The sequence below is a fragment of the Aythya fuligula genome, chromosome 9 (assembly GCF_009819795.1).
Source record: "Aythya fuligula isolate bAytFul2 chromosome 9, bAytFul2.pri, whole genome shotgun sequence".
Classification (NCBI taxonomy): Eukaryota; Metazoa; Chordata; class Aves; order Anseriformes; family Anatidae; genus Aythya; species Aythya fuligula.
In genome coordinates this window covers 4,259,194-4,276,113 of record NC_045567.1, presented here as the reverse complement: position 1 = coordinate 4,276,113, position 16,920 = coordinate 4,259,194, and the positions used below count along the sequence as shown (strand labels likewise).

Genomic DNA, 16,920 nt, shown 5'->3' with positions numbered 1-16,920 from the left:
CCTGGCCTTGACAGAGGATGTGATGTCTGTGATAATGGGACAGAAGGGATTGGGGAATAGAGCCCTGCTCAGGTTCCTGGTTTTGTAATGTTTTTTTCAAGCTTGCATCCTAGAATCCTGCCTCATTGGTAGCTTTATAACTTTGCAATCAGGTACTTCCTAGCTGGAATAGGAGGTTGGTTCACATTCTGCCAACTGATGTAAACCTTTTATGGAATGTTTCAATGTCTTTTAAATGAGATATTTAACTACTCTCATTGCACTCAATACAGGAATTTTGTCTTTCATTTCCTGGCTGTATTCCTGTTTTATTTAGTCATAAAAATAATAATAATAATAAATTAAAATTCATTGAATTTCTTTCTCCTTTTCAGTTCATCAGCTGAAATTATTGTATATGTCATGTGAGTGAAAAATGTAGGAAAGCAGTTGTCTTCTAGCTGTCATTCCTATATACTGTTTGTGGTATGTGCAAATGGAAAGGTCTAATGACAGACTTTGGGATATGCCTGCTTTTCCATTTTCTGGTGTACTCTACTTGATTCTATTGAAAGTGAGGAATAAAATTAATGCTGCTCATTTTCATATAATTTGAAGCAATATGTTTTCTCTGAGCCCAAAATTCAGGTTATTTCCCAATCCCATTGTGCTCAGAATGTGAAGGAAACCGTCATCTGTTCAATCCTAAAAAAGAAAATTTAAATGCGGCTTTAACATGTCTCTTTGCTGATGTAGGCTTTCTCTGACGCACATTGATTGCCTGTCATACTCTGTAAATCAAAGTTAGATATCTGCATGCCCCATAATACTACTGCTAAAATGGGATATAATTGTTTCTCTATTCAGCTTGAAGGGCAATAAACACAGATTAATAAGCATATGCCTAAATAATTCATATGTATTATGAAATATTATAATTTGCATTTTTACCTGCAGTTCAAGAATTATAGATGCTAGCTTTTGAGAAACTCTGTTAGACAACCCAGTTTTGTCACCTGCACAGCAGGGAATGTTCTCTGCCTGGGAGATGCTTTCTTTCCTTCATGCAACTATTTCGTGAGCCCTACTGAAGTTAATCTAGGTCTTGAATCAAAGCTGTCCTGAAACTTTTACTGGATACACCTGTGAAGAAGAATAAACTGCCTTTCAATACCTGAGGGTAGATTGAAAAGTTCAGCTTGAATCACTCTCAAACATCTGCTGAACTCCATAGTTTTGATTTCCTGAATTTTTTCTGTAGTATCTCACAATCCTTAGATTGGCCTTGGTTTTCCCTCTTAGAATTCTGCAGCAGGATTTAGAGTATTTAAAGGTGTTTGTTGTTGTTGTTGTTTTAAAAAAAAAGCTGAATTTCTCCTACTAGACACACAGATATTTCTCAATGTTATCTAGTCTGCTGATTTGGGCTGCAGTACTTGGTATCTCTGGGCCCCTTGCTGGCTTAAGTTGTTTTAAAGTAGACTCCTGCCTGCAGTGCAGCAATGGGAGATGAAAGTTCATATTAGTCAGGATTATACTATCTAGAAAGAAGATTTTTCAAAGGGGCTTAAGTGACCTAGAAATGTACATCCACTAAAATTTTCTACCAACTGATTTGGAGATTTTAATGATAATTCATAGTGCAAAGAAAAGTAGCAACACGTTATTCTGGTTTGCTATCTTTCTGTAAAATGAGGTCCCGTCTTCATGTAACCCCAGCTGCCACAGCTTACCACCTCAACACACAGTGCTGCTTCTTGCAAACTCAAATATTTTGAGCATGCCTCTAAATGAATGACAGCTCAAAGAGTGAGATGAGAAATAAAGGGAGTTTATAGACCTGTGCTGTTAACAGCATTGAGCTGATCATCCCTCATGCAGTGAACTAAACTGATAGATTCCCCACTTATTTGGCATCATTACCATTGCATACCCCTTTTCTGCAGGCTACATGAATATTTACTGTTTCTTTTGTTCTAATGTTTAACTCCTTACAAATCTTCATACAGATTTTTACAGCTTGGAAAGTATTCCTACTGATGAAAGCAAAATTTCATTTGGCTGCAGCTTCATAAGCTGTACTGATGGTCCTTTGGGCAATGTAAGTATGCCACTAAAGGAGCATTTAGATACCAGCTTCCTTCCGTGTCAGTTCTTGCTCTACTATTTGGCAAAAAGCTTCCCCTGTAAGGGGAAAAACAACAACAACACCAACAAAACACACCACACAAACAGCAGTGACCAAAACCCAGTAATTAGCTGAACATCCCCATTTGCAAAGCAATTCTGTGAGTGATGAAAATCAGCATGTGCTGATTTTTTGGCAGCTTTGGCAGATTACTTGTAGCTTTTATCATAGCTGGTTGTCTCTGATGTTAAATTCGTGTATATGGCTGCTAGAATCCCTGGATCTGTCCCATTAGCTCTGTCTGTAGATAGAGGAGGAAATATTTCTGTACTTTACATTTGTGCAATTCCCTCTGATTTCAAAGGGAAATGCATGGACCTGCAGTGACCGTTTTGGAAGACCCAAGTCTGGATGTGCTTCAGGGGCTGGCTGTGTGTGCGTGCATGGGGCAAGCAGTGCTTTTGCTGGCTAGCCTTCTCCAGGGAGCTGACTGAATTCACGGGGTTTTCACCACCTCATATGCACATTACACTTGCTTCTCACACATTCTGACATGCAATATTAAATCAACTGTGTTTCTGAAGATATATTGTCCTTTTTTATTTATTTCTCTGAACAAATAACCAGCCTCTGACAATCCTGGCTAAGTCACTGACATCCATCAAGACAACGAAAGATCTTTCTTTTCTTATTATTATTTCTAAATATAGGTGTGAAGCACATTAATATTCTGATGTGACAATAATGGTCATTTTGTTATGGATAAAAAAAAAAAAGTGACATACGAAGAGATATTTTCAGTGGGACTTTGTTTCTTAGTGAAGAAGCTTCTTCAGGCTTTGATGCTGAGACCTGTCAGTACAGCCCATACAAGATTTCAGGATGTTGTATTGAGGCTACCTGTGAAAGAAGATCAGAAGGCATAACTTGTACAAGTCTGGGCGAAAGGAATCTTTCTCCCATTTTCTGGGTTTATCACACCTGTGAAAAATGTGCTTAGTTTTTTAGGGTCTGTTTCATTTTGCAAGATGCAGACAGATATTAATGATGAGCTATTGTTCGTTTATTGACAATAACAGAGGTGATCAACAAACATTCCGAAACCTTCCCTCCAAAACTGAGGAGGAGCAGAGATTTGGTAGTTTGTGTACCTGGTACCCCAAGCTAGTGCTAGCTGTAAAGTTAAGGCAAAGGACTCCAACAAGGCTGTACCGGGACAAAAAAGAGTTTTCTGGGGATGATTTCTATAGGTTCCAGCATCTCTGACAGTAAGGTGATATGCACAGCAGAAAGTTTATGTAGCTAGGTAGAGTAAGCTACAGTAGGTTAAACTTTCTATTTTGTTCCCTGTGCTTAAAGATCAGTTCAGCAAACACTGTAAGTGAAGGAAATATCCAAGTAAGCCTTGTTCTGATTTGTCAGAACTTAAACTATGCGTTCCTCTTAAATAAAGAATTTCAGAATACAATTTGTACGTTAAAATGGTTTCAGTCCCATTTAAATTGCTAATATGCAGATGCTTTTGTGGTAACTGCAAACTGAACCCAAGTATATATGAAAGTATTACCTAACATTGTACCTGAAGTGTTTGGATGCATGCCTGTTCTACAGAATGCAAATCCCCAAGTTTTGCCATGCACTGAAATGTCCGGAAGCAAAATTGCCCTATGTGAATATAACAGCTCTGGAGTGGTGAGCTGCCAGAAGACAAACATTTGCATAAAAGTGTCCCTCCCATGGAGCTTGTGTCCCTGCAACATCCCTACTGTGACTGTGCAAATGAGAATAGCTCCATGGCTCTGCAAGCTGTACATGCCTCTGTTCCTTATCTACTCATCTGGCATTAATAAAAGCAGCTGAGAGACAAGTCAGCCCAGGGAGTGAATCTAGAACTGTGGCTTGTGAATAACCAAATTATTAGAGAATTATGAGAAGAACTGGAGTTCCAGGTCACTAGTTGAACCAAAAAATCTATTTCTCTATTTTGATGTGGGTCACTCTGAAGTGAAATTTGTGAGGGGTTTTGTTCCAAAACAATTTTTTTTTTTTCCTGTTCCCTGCCAGGTCAGGATCTGAATCCCTTCTCTTTGGGGCTGGAGGCCTTAGGAAGCACTAAAAACCTTAATTTAAAACCTTAATTTCCTTGTATTTGAGCTTGGATTTTAAAAGGAAAGTAGAGTGATGTTTGCTTGAGGGACTCAGAAGAATATCTGTACAGCCACTGTTTGAAATGAGCCTGAATTGGGAAAGGTTAGGCACAGTGTAATATCTTGGCAGCGCAGCGAGGCTTATGTGCACTTGGTTTACAAATATCCATTCTGAGAACATCAGCTCCTTTCATTCATTTGTCTAGGCTTTATCTTTTCCCCACCTCTGATCCACAAAAAGGCTCTTTTACTTTTTACTTATTTTTCCTTCATTTACAACTCTTACTCCAACCCAAAGAAGCATTTTATTGCAAGATGAAAAAAATAAAATAAAATTAAATCTATGTTAATTTATTCTCATATGTCATCAAAATAATTCCTTCTTCCCCAGTTGCTCAGGCATGATGGAGTCTGTGCCATGTGGTTTTCCACTAAATGTGACAAAAACACAACCTTGTTCCAGCTCCACCCGTTTTTGACAGGATGCAACCCCCCATCCATTAACACAAGAACCCATTTACGCTCAGTTTAAACATTGCATATGGTTGGTGTCTAATGCTAGGTGACTGAGCATATGAGCTTTCATTTCTGGCTTTCAGCTGTGCATCTCCCATGTAAAATTGAAAATATCTCTAGTCTTGTAAAAGTGGGGAGCTTTTCACTCAGGCCTGTGTTTTCACCACGTACGGCCTGTCCCACACCCATCCCTCAGCCCTGTGTGGGCCGGGGCCATGGCGGCCTTGTGCTCCTGGTACCGCATCGGGCGCTGGGCCTCCCCAGGCAGCAGCACCAGGCTCCTGCGGGCGTCCAGCCTGGCACCCTCCTCGTTAGGCCCCTGTTTGAGGCAGCCTGTGAGGACAGCAGTGTCAGTGGGGGCAGTAAGTGGTGCCTGCACTTCTGTTCCCTCATGGAATACAGCTCTGTTCAGCACTCCATGGCTCTGAAGTGGCCCTGCTCTCAGTTACTTCTGTCCAAGCTGACTGGATTGCCAGATCTGGTGTGAGAATTGTAAGTATAGGTTTTATTTATCAATGTTTTACCTACAGAATTTTTCAAAATCCCAGCCACTGGTCCCGTTCTGAACCTTTTGTGTTACAGGGATTGTATGAATTGACTTGCAGGATAGCAGTTCTCCGTTGGGAATGCTCTTGTTTGGCTTCTGAGGTTGTTTGGCTGTTTATGGGCCATGGTCGGCTGGTTGCGTTCCTTCTCCCTCATGCAGTGTGTAGGACCCGAGCTGCCCTTTGGTGGCTCTTCAGGGACCCAGTTAACGCCCCAGTGCATGCAGGCTTCCACACACAGCTCAGGGCTGCCGTGGGTGACAGGGGCCAGGCTCACAGCAGCAGTGCAGGATCCTGTTTGGGTTCTGTTACACACACAGGTTGGGCAGAAAAAAAAGGATTTTCTGGAAATAACCTGGTGTTGGAAAGCCCATGTGGGCACACCTCTGCAAGTGCTATTGCTTGGAGCAGATTCAGAGGCTACACGCAATTTCTGCAGGGCTTCCTAGATATCCCAGTGCAATAATGCAGGTGCACAGAGGGAGTATAAGCTCATGGCATGTTTGCAGGATCAAACCTATGGGTTTGGCAGGTATGATAAAAGAATCAAGTTTACTTTATAGCATTAATGCATTCTGTGTCCTGAGAGGTCTGGCTGCTTAAGCAGCACCTGATCTCTTGCCTCAGAAGCAGAGGCATATGGCAGAGGAATGTTTGATGTGCTCACTGTAGATATTCCTCCAGGTGCATAAAAGGACTCAAATTTGACCTTTGCCATGATTCATTTACACTTCAGCCTGTATCTAAAAGTGAGGGTAGCTTTATCCTATGGATCTTGACGTTGGATCATTGGGTCTCATTTAGAGTTTTTCAGCAAAGTAATGCAGACAAAATCATCTATTTTTTTTTTTTTTTAATAAATAAATCATTCCTTGCTTCCAAGGAATGAAGCCTCTGAAATATGATTCTTGAAAAAAAAAAAAAAAGAGAGAGAGAGAGAAGAAATGTAATTTGTTTGTATGTTTAATTTCTATAATCAAAAGTGGTGCAGCTTTGTGTAAAACTGTACTTGCAGCGCAGTTCCTGAATTCATGATTGTGATCCTGCCCTTCTTCCCTCAGTATTATATTTCATGGTCTGCTGAAATCATGTTTAGGGGGATAAAAATAGTATATCTTCTGTTTTTTGGCATCCAACCTCTAATTTACAAATATAATTTATGCTAATCTTGAAAGTGCTTCTCAGATACAAAGTAAAATGTGTCATCCTTGGTATGTGTGTGTATAATTTATTCTGATGGGGAATAGACATTTCAAAGCCATTTCAGCCCTTTATACTCAGAACATTTGATATGAGCAGAGGAGCTGCATGTTCACTGCTGTAAGAGTTAGGAAGCGGTTAAAAATAGCCTAAAATAACTGTAGATATTCTCTTAACCCAAAAAAGGCTAGAGGCAGTGAGGGACGGACTGCTGTTTAATCAGTCAAGTCAGCTCATACACAGTTCTTGAGTTAACTATGTTTATTCCTTTTGTATTTTTGCTGTTTGTTAGTCATTTTCATGATGGACTGAGAAAAATCTTCCTAAATCATTCATTGTAGTTCATATTTTTGTGATTTCTCTTTTCTTCTCTCTCTGGTCAGATGGCTTCCCTGATGGATTAGATGCCTGCCACGTGAGGGTGGCACTGCACAGGCAGGCAGCTCATTGCCAGGAAGAGTCTTGGCCACCCCCTTGGGCTGTTCACAGTCCTCCCCATTTCTGCAGAGGAGCTTGCAGACGTTCCCATCCCAGTTGCTCCTGGCTAAAAAAAAACAACAACAGTATGTGTGACCAAGGCTTCCTCCTTGCTCAGAAGAGGAGTGAGCAAACAGCTGCTATTGCAACAGCTTCATTTGGTTCTCTGGAATTTCAGCACTCAGAGAAGGAAAAGTACCTACTGTGGTCCTCGGCTGGGGTGGATCAGAGCACAGAAAGGGCAAAAGTATCTGCAAAGATGCCATGCCATCAGCAGGGTGCTTTTCCCTTCCTCCTGTTTAGGAAGTCAAGTTTCATACTCAGGTGTAATTCCATTTTTGAGCTTGTGGATAAAAAGTTTGAAAGTCTCATATTAGGAGCACAGGAAGAAAAATGGAAACCAAACAAAGATAATGAAAACTACTGAGTGGTTCTTGGTGCCTGAGGCATGAAACTAATCCACTGTAAGTCTGAACTGAAAAGAGAGTTTCTGGATGAATAGCAAGAACAGTGGAAGGTAGATTGCTGGGAAGAAAATGTAGCTCCAGGGTATTCTGTTTTTATGGGACTTATTTCCAAGAATTCTCCTACTCCTTAGAATTGGATTGAAGGATTTAATATTCCGTACTGTTTACAGTTAAAGAAGCAAAATCAAGGAAAACAAATTTGCACACAACTATTCAATGGTTTTCCAGGAATTAATTCAATTTCTGCCTGGATTAAGTAATGAAACTTTGCAGGAAAATAAAACCATTATTTGCAATGCTAAGTAGGAACAATGCAAATTGAAAAGACCACACTGACTAAGGCAGACAGTCTCTGGATACTTCTTATTTGCTATGTTTTTTCCAGCAATGTGATGACGAGTTCTTCTTGCCTTTCTAACTTAACAACTTGAAAATACTTTCCAAGTCAACAGGAACATTATGACTCATAGCAAAGCAAGGTGATGATGACCTTAGTCCTTTACCCATTTAGAGTACTTCTGTGTTCATTTACATTTAGCTATCCACTATAACATGCCCCCTTGTGTTGTGTCATAAAATTAATAATGGCAAAGACTTTTTCCTCTGTAGTTCAAACACTTGAAGGTTTTGGTTATTCCATGTTCCAGTTTGGTCAATGCTCCAGTGCCTGCTTGACCCAACAGAGCAAGCAGAGCACAATAGGCTGGGCTATATTGTGTCCAGGACTGCATCGATTGCAGCTTACATACAGGCAGGATGATACCGCAGGTAGGAACAGCAGCTGCAGTGTGGTTTTATGCTAGCCCACTTCTGACCTCAGAAGTCTCAGCTGACAGATAAAACCTATATTGGAGATGCAACAAGATTCATCAGATCCATCAACTGGAGCTCTTGCTCTTATTTTAGAAATGGAAGCTAAAATCCACTATTACTGGCAGGCTCAACTGTTTTGGTATTTGCCGTAATAATTCAGTTCCAGTCTTGTGTAGAAGAGGGAGAGGGATGGAAAGCTCCCCTGCCTCCCAGTGTACCCAGGAGGAAATGTGTAATCTGGCAGCACTCGATGGTCTACAAGGGTCTTGTTAGGGAGGCTTTGGGAAAGGCTTGGAATGTGTTCTTTGGTGGAAATCTGCTTCGGAACCCTCTTCTGAAGGCTGGCTGGAGATAGCCTCACTGCACAGCTCTTTTTCATCTACTGCAGCTTCGGTCTCTAGACTTAGGCATATGCCAAAGCGCATTTCAGCACAAAGTCAGCTTTGCTTTATGTGTGTAACATGAGTAATTTCGTTATTATATAAGTCATGTCTTTTTTTGTAGACAGATGTCTGTTGCATTTTTAACGGTTATTTGAACGCCGTACATAATTCTTTGTCAGAGAAGCAGTTGAACCTGGCCAAGTTCAAATTGAAACTTCCCAGAGGAATAATCCAAATCTGTATTTCCATATATATTAATAAACTGTTTAATACTTGCAGCAACTCACATAATACAGTTTTGAAATGAGATAGAACCCATTATCAGTACAATGAGGAGCACAGGCTCTTTCCTGTCAGAAATAATGGAGTGAGATCATCTCCACAATTATTTTCCCTAGCTGTCTCTGTAGTCATTTATGCAGCAAGGTGCATATAAATCTATTCCAGCCTGTTGTGGTACAGTGGGAAGTAGCCAGCTTCAGCCAACTCGTGTGGATGCAAGCAGGAGGAGTGTACAAGTAAATCCTTTAACACTGTCTGGTTTTATCACGTACCACCAGCAGCTCTGTGCATTGCAAAGCTGTGCTGCACACGTCCAAGTTGAACTGCACCATGCTGCTGCCAGAGGGTTGGGGATGCCACATCTGATTTGTGCCATTCTGCTTTTGTACTCTGGGTATGAGTCTGGAGAGGCTTTGCACACCATGGTGTATTTCTGCCTGTATAACTGACAAGTGAACATGGTGCTCCACCTGATATTATGCTTGTGTTTATTAGTCAAGCTATTCTAGGAAACACCCACTGCTTGACATTCAGGCATCATCTCCAGCTTAAGTAAGCTAAGCCTTTGGGATCCTGGTCAATGAGCAGAGTCCAGGACCAAGAATTAGTTCTTCAGTTTGGAGTTTACAGTACCCAACCATCAGCAGAAGGTTGGTTCCTGTGCCCAAAAAGAAATGGACTGTTGCTTAAATGTGGCTGAAAAGGGGGAGATTGTGTTCTCCGGTCTTTGCCTAGTCACTGAGCAGATGATGTAGAAGAGCAAGGCCAGATCTACTTCAGCCATGAAGCAGAAGAACAAGACCTGTCTCCAGCTGTGCCCACCACCTCTCTCTGGCTATAGGCTGTTTATTCTCAAGTGTAGGAAGCAGGAGAGGCAGGTTTTCACAGGTAATGTTAAAAGAAATTCAGTAAAAAAAAAGAAAAAAAGAAATGATGGAGGGGGAAGGAACAAGAGAATACTTTTTTTTTTTTTTTTCTTCTTTCTTGAGATAGATAGTGTTTTTATTTCTGAAATATAAGATGAAAGTCTGGATGAAAAAGAAAAAGCTTCGTGTAAGTGCAGTTCTGTGTATTCTTAGGAGAAGACTCAAACCTTTTTGCTCAATGGAATTTATGTAAGTGCATCCAGAACAGGATCTGCTCTATAATAGTTGGTCTGAACACCTCTGCACAGAAGCAAAGTAAATGCATCAAGTAAATAGAGTAACCTGGTAAAAATTATAGTGTTGGACACATGGTGAACTGAAATTTTGTTTGCTAAATGTGATTTCTACAATAAAGGTAGGAAAAAGCAGATTCCTCACCTGTATTCTTCAGCATATTTGGATAGTAATCTTCTTTAAATAACATGGCAGGCACTTTTTGTAGTCTAGCGTCTGAGGATTATATTATTTTCAGGACAATTTATGAAAGATTAGTAGAGGCATAGTTAATCATTTAAATTGGCTACAGGTTTTTTATTAATCTTGAAATTAATGAGTTCTACCTTTTGATCTTTCTTGCTGCAAATCCCTCTGGAACTGATGCCAATTAGGTTTCGGTAATAACTTGGTTTTGAATGTGGACTGGTGTGTGTGTATGCATGGCATGAGTGTGAGCAGGAGGTTCATGTGTGTATGTGTACATGTGTCGTATGTGTCATTGCCCCTGGAGGGTGTCACATCTTTATTTAGACCTGTTTGGTTGTTACCAGTTTAGAAAGTGAACCTCTCCACTAGCAGAAATTAAAATAAAAATGCAGGGACCTCAGTAAGCTCATAAAGATTCTGCTTTACCATGCTCAAAGTTGTGCATTGCACAGTGCCAATCTGATGTTTTTAGGACAACCAGGTACAGCTTGTGTGTAACCTACAAAGAAGATGAAGATTTACTATCTGCTGGGGGCAGTATCAGGGAGTAAAGTGACCTTACTCACTCTTCAAATGAACCATTGAGAAATGTGCTTGTCTTTTAGAGAGGGAGATGTTTTCAGCACCAAATAAATTACACCAGCCCACGGCAACATTGAGTAAAAACTTAGAGAGGAGCAGACTGACCCTGCTTAGAGCTTCATTCGGTGTGAAGGGGAAACAGGAGGTAATTAGGGCTTTCCGAGACTCGGCAGTTCTCATACAGACATCTCTACATGCCTGCAGTGGTACTACTTCAACCCTCCTAGCAAACAGGTCCATTTTGACCTGTGTGTGTTGCTGGCTTTCTTTATGCAGTCACTGAAAGGCCTTAATGTACTGTGGGTTAGCAGGAGTAAGAGCTGTGTTTCAAAACTCATGGCCATGCATGAATATAGCAGAAACAGCACCAGGTTCTGAGTCCTGCCATTCCCAGAATAATGGATCTGATGTGACAGCACTTGTTTCAACTGAGCTTTCCTTCTTCTGTACCTGTGTTTCTGAATGGCCAGAGGTTATTTTCTTCCCAGTGTTCCACAGCCCGTGGTGTTTTCATCTCCTACCTACGCTTGTCTTACCAGTCTGATGCTTCTCATGTTGCAGCTTCATACAGATTTGATAAGGTGTTAATTTTCAGTCTCCTATATCCAACAATTTTTAGAACATTACTTTGTCTAACCGTTCTTTAGTCTGTAGGGGAATGATTGACTGGGCCCAAAGAGCCTTATTTCCCAAGATACACGTCTGTCTGTGGTTAAAGATGAGGGCAGATCAATACACTATGTTGCATTTCTAAAGCTGTGTTCTTGGTCCTACTGGCAATCTCTTGTCATCCTAAAAATCTCAGTTCTGACTTCTGATGTTTGAAATTTGCCCTGTAGGCAATTTCAAGTCACAGAGCTATGAAACCTGAACAAAAAGCTTTTCTCAATTTCTTCTTGTAAAATTTGGAATGAGTGCATAGCAGTATATTGACATTTCAGTTATTGGCCACTTGTGTTGAAAAACTGATTACTCCATTCTAGTAGTCATCTTGTTTTAAGGAAAGAGCATTGTGTATTTACAATGCAGAAAGTGCAGTCTGCTCATCGCAGGCAGAACTGAGACCATGGTTTCAGGTACATCCGAGGCAAGATGGATCACTTACTTGTGTGTGTATTTTCTCTTACAGCATAGGTGGAGAAGTAGTGAGAGGAAATGAAGGAAGCTACGTGGGGAAGCATTTCCGCATGGGATTTATGACAATGCCTGCTCCTCAGGACAGACTGCCACATCCTTGTTCCAGTGGCTTTGCCGTGAGATCCCAGTCTCTTCATTCTGTTGGAGGAACTGACGATGAAAGTAGCAGCTCTCGCAAGCAGCCACCACCTAAACCTAAGCGAGATCCCAACACCAAACTGAGCACCTCATCTGAAACAGTCAACACTGGAACAACAAGTAAGAGTGGGAAACTACCAGATAGGACTGAAGGTAAACACTATTATTCTCTGGAAGAAGGGTTTTGTAGACCCAGTGTTAAGATTAGACAGTTGATAATCATGCATGTGGGTATTACTTGTATGCTTCCACAGTGCCAGCACAAGTATCCTAGATCACTGTTCCCCAGATTTTGGACTAGCAGTTAATTGCCAAACTGTGACATTTCTCAGAACTACACCACTTACTATATTGTTATATAAGGGGGGAATGAGTTGAATTCATTCAAAATGGAGGGAAGAAACTGCTGTCAGGTGGCATATGAGATACTGTTGCCTGCACACCAGCCAATGACTTATCACTGTGGTCACTAGCACTGTGCAAACCACTGATTTGGAGAGGGTCAACATAGAAGTAAAGGACAGAAATTATTTAAAAGAATACTCTCTGGCCTTGAAATTCAACAACAAGAAAGTATCATCTGATGGTAACAGTTGTACCTGAGGTGGTGTAACGTATTGCCCCAAACTTGTCTTTCCTCATTAGTTTACATTTCTCTTCCCATTTATCCCAATTAAATTTTATTTTCTCCTGAATGCTGAATCTGCTGAAAAAATGCACCAAATGAGGATATCCCTTTCTTACTCTGAACTACTACAGATGAGCTAACCGTATAGGGATCTTCCTTTCTTCCATGCTGGAAATACATTTTGTCTGGCAGTAGGACCAGCTCTACTCCCTGCTAGGAGAGATCAGGATGACTCTGCTTCACAGTGTGAGCTGTAGGAGGAACCCTGAGGGACAAATGGTTTTGATCGGTGCTGGTCTCTCCCACTGCTATGTTACATATCAGATTTGACATCCCGCGCAATATGCTATGCTCTTAGTGCATATCCCTTTTGCTTGCGGTTGTGGCCATAAATACTGGTTAGTTACACTCATGCTACAACCCCTTTTAGGTAAATCTGATTTATAAGGTCATCAATGGTAACAAAGGCACAAAGGAATGTGTATTACAGCTAGTAATATGTATGTCTACGCTTGCAAGGATGAACACATGCTGAACAAAACCATGGGCTTATTTATGCTGCTGTGGGTAGTTACTTTGCCTGTGACGTTTCTCATTACTTTCCATATCTTGTTCGTTGCAGTACCACTACACCAGCTCCCCTGATCAACTAACATTAAAAGTCTGAGCATTGAGTAGCTGTTCTTAATAAAAACAGTTTACCACGACTTTATTGGACCTGAAACCTACATAGAAACCATTCAGATTTGTGCCATGGACAGATTTAAAATCTCATATCAGAAAGTCTTAGAAGTCTGTTGTTTATTACAAAACAGAATGTATGGCACAAATGTCTTGGTCTTATAGGCTGTGAGGAGCAAAGGCAGGAGCTCTGAAGGTACTCAAAAGCTATTTAAAAAAATGGTGTGTTTTAAAATATTTTAATAACTCTTTAGTATTTATTAGCACTTTTTCTCCCTGAATCTGTGCAACCAGATTCCCAGAGGCTAAAGGAAGCTCATTTTGCTGTGAAGGCACCTCTAAGATAGGTTCTCACATTTTCTAACCTGTTAAATGAATATTCCTGCAAGTGTGTATTGAGTCACACTGTATCATTGGGTTCTTTGCTGTAGATAACCTTGGTTTTCTCTCTGGACTGATTAGGAATGGGGTCCATTTTACACCTACCCCCCAGCACTTTTCCTTATTTACTGAGAAGCAAGGGACTATGACAGCCTTTACAGTAGTAGGAATAATGGTGATAGTAATTGAAATGCATCCATGTCTTTTACCTATCTCGCAGAAGTTATGGCAGACTCCTTAAGCAGTCCATGTCCTCATGACACAATCTTCTTCAGCATTATCATTTTGCAAGGTTCTGAAAATTTTGCCTCTTTTCCCTCATCTCTTCCTGCCATCTGAAGTTTGATACCAAGAACATGATATGTGGTCACATCCCTTCTGATAGATCTGAAGGTTTGAGACATTTCTGTTTCCAAGACCAAGTACCACTTTGGTGCTCCCATTCCGTGCAGGTTGAGTGTGATCTGTCCCATCACACGATGGTTTTCAGTGGCACATGAAGCATTGTAGCAGTCTTCACTGACTAGTGAGTGTGACCGCAGTACTACCATACACTCCAACAAGTATTGCAGACCACCTCAGCTTCATTATTATAATCAAGAGCTGACTATTCATAGCAAGATCTCTGGAAAGAACTGGTGAATGAATAACTCTCCATTAGTCTCATGAAAGATAATACCTAAATGTTACATTTTAGTGTGACTAAATTCCTTCAGGGAGTATTGAGAATCTCTTTGATGCTTAATATCTGACCTGTATTCTGTTTGTTCTTCTAGTTTATATATTGTGCAGCAGTGGACACCTTTAGACTATCTCACGATAGATTTAGACTATAGTCACAACAGATTTCCCTGGAGATTTTGAACTGATGGAACCCTTTAATCATGCCATTATCTTCATGTGTTCTGAACATCTGCCCTATTTGCATGTGTCTGGTTTAATACATGCCAGATTTTTAGGGGTTACATTGTAGGGTGTTTTTTGAAATAAGCAGTCAGATTTTAAAGTCTGAGATATAGTCAGGTGTGTTAGAGTATGGTATTTGGATGAACAGGCTGGGTTTCTAAAATGCTTTCCGTGTTCTCCTGTGAAGGTACAACAACATCCAGATTTAAATTTCAGTTACTGCTGCCCATATTGTACACAAATATTTGTGTATGCATATGTCTCTCACACATTTGCATGTACTTGTGGCATTTGCAGGCTGAATATCTACAGCTCTTTCCAGGAACTACGGAAAACAATGATAAAAAACCCTATTGTTTCTCCATCAACTATTGTGGAATCTATACAAAAGAGTTGTCAAAAAATTGTTCCAAGCTCATTTTTTTATGGCAATGCAGGATAATTCAAACTATAGTATCTATTGTGTGACCCAGTGGCTACTTTCAAAGGGAATTTGCTGCATTTCCTAGGCAACCAGGGACAGCCTTACCACTCGTTTTTATTGAACATGTTTACTTTCTGTTTTTTGATAATGATCCAGTTTGTACCAACAAAAGCAGTTGCTGATGGTAACTTTTATTCTTTTCCTGATCGTGGTAAAGTCAAAATATTGAATCCATCACATCATAACAACTACCATAACAGTAGATTATGTTTTGAATATGAGCCTGACTTTGCTGCAGAAGTAGCAGGAAAAAATTTGGTCATGAGCTTGAAAGACCTTTTCCTCTTGAAACACAAATAGCATCCGTAACAGCCTCAGGAGCTCTGTAAACTCTTCTATGTGTGCTCTTGCTTCCAAATTTGTGGGAGTGTGAAAAACTTATTTTTAAGATGTAATGATACACGTTAACCCTGTCTCATTATGCAGCAGTGTGATAACACTTCTGTTCGTGTATTTTGTGGTGGTCTACCTTGGCTCTGCCTCAAAGAGCGGCCTCCAAAGCGAAAGCCTGATTCCTCTTAACTTTAATTTTGTTGGTGTGTTGCCACACATGTTTTTGTATCCCCTCCTATGTTCCTTTTTTGTTCTTCCGGCTACCTCCCATATGCACCCACTGAAAGCCTTCCACCAAATACGTTTCTCCTCTGAGACAGATTTCTAGAAAGTTGTTTTTAGAAACGTAGGCTGCCTTTCTGCAGAGCTTTCAAACCCTGGTAGGAACAGCAAACAAATGTGCTGTGCCCCTTACATCACACGTTGGAAGTGAGAAGTGAACTGAACAGGGTAATTTTAAATAACATATTTCAGCACGGAAGGCATATCTAATCTGGATCCTGAGAGGCTTTTTAATGAGAAAATGCAAGAGTTTAACTACATGATGTGCTCTCAGTACCCAAGCTTACAGAAAAAGGAAGTAATACAACAGTATAATTGGTGAACGTACCCAGCCTCAAGCGGTGGTTTTTGTTGTGATCATTGCTTCTCCACAAGAAAGATTTCCAAACCTATTGCAGCACCAACATGAATGAAAAATTATCAGTGAATTGTGTTTTGAAAGATAATTTTTGTTAAAAATTTCTGAACTTGTTGGGTAATTTGGATGGCATCTACATTATATATAAATAAAAATACATACATGTAAAATATATATAATAGTGTAATCTATGTATATATAATATTCACATTTATATATAATGTAAATGCCAGTTGCTTGTGCTTGTGTGTACACATAAACATGCATGCAAATGCCCATTAAAACTCAGAAAATGCTGTTCACTGTAATTCTGCCAGAGCCCATGGGAGGTTTAGGTCTGATAAGTGAAAATGCTGCAGGGACCCCACCTCTAGAGCCCACTCAGGTCGTTCAGGGCTTTCCTCCTGGGTGCCTGGTGTGGAAGAAGATAACCTTCGTGCTGCTTTCTATGCCCACGCAGTGGCAGCCTCTCTCCATTGCTCAGTAATCTCTAAAAGTGGGTGACTTGTAGGGAAAATTTTCCTCTGGAGAAAAGCAATTACAATAACTGTAAGTGGGGTTGCAGTCCAGCTGGTCTCGCTCATAAATCTAGTTTTCTGTCAGCTACACTGGTGACTCTGTGTTGTAAACTTGAACTTTTGCTACTGTCATTAAACAGGACTTGGGTTAAAGGGAGTTAGAGCTTTCACTGTTTTTACAAGGTGCTGGTTTCCTTTTATTTCCT

The 16,920-nt window shown here is 40.5% G+C and overlaps 1 protein-coding gene across 4 annotated transcripts in view; it reads left to right on the top strand.

Moving 5' to 3' along the window:
• Nucleotides 1-16,920, top strand: part of NYAP2 (neuronal tyrosine-phosphorylated phosphoinositide-3-kinase adaptor 2) — a 137,352-nt gene that overhangs the window by 48,859 nt on the left and 71,573 nt on the right. For all 4 annotated transcript variants that reach the window (XM_032193494.1, XM_032193492.1, XM_032193493.1 and 1 more), the window contains one exon: nucleotides 11,998-12,296. In XM_032193494.1, the coding sequence (XP_032049385.1) occupies nucleotides 11,998-12,296 (299 nt within the window). The remainder of the gene's footprint in view (nucleotides 1-11,997; nucleotides 12,297-16,920) is intronic.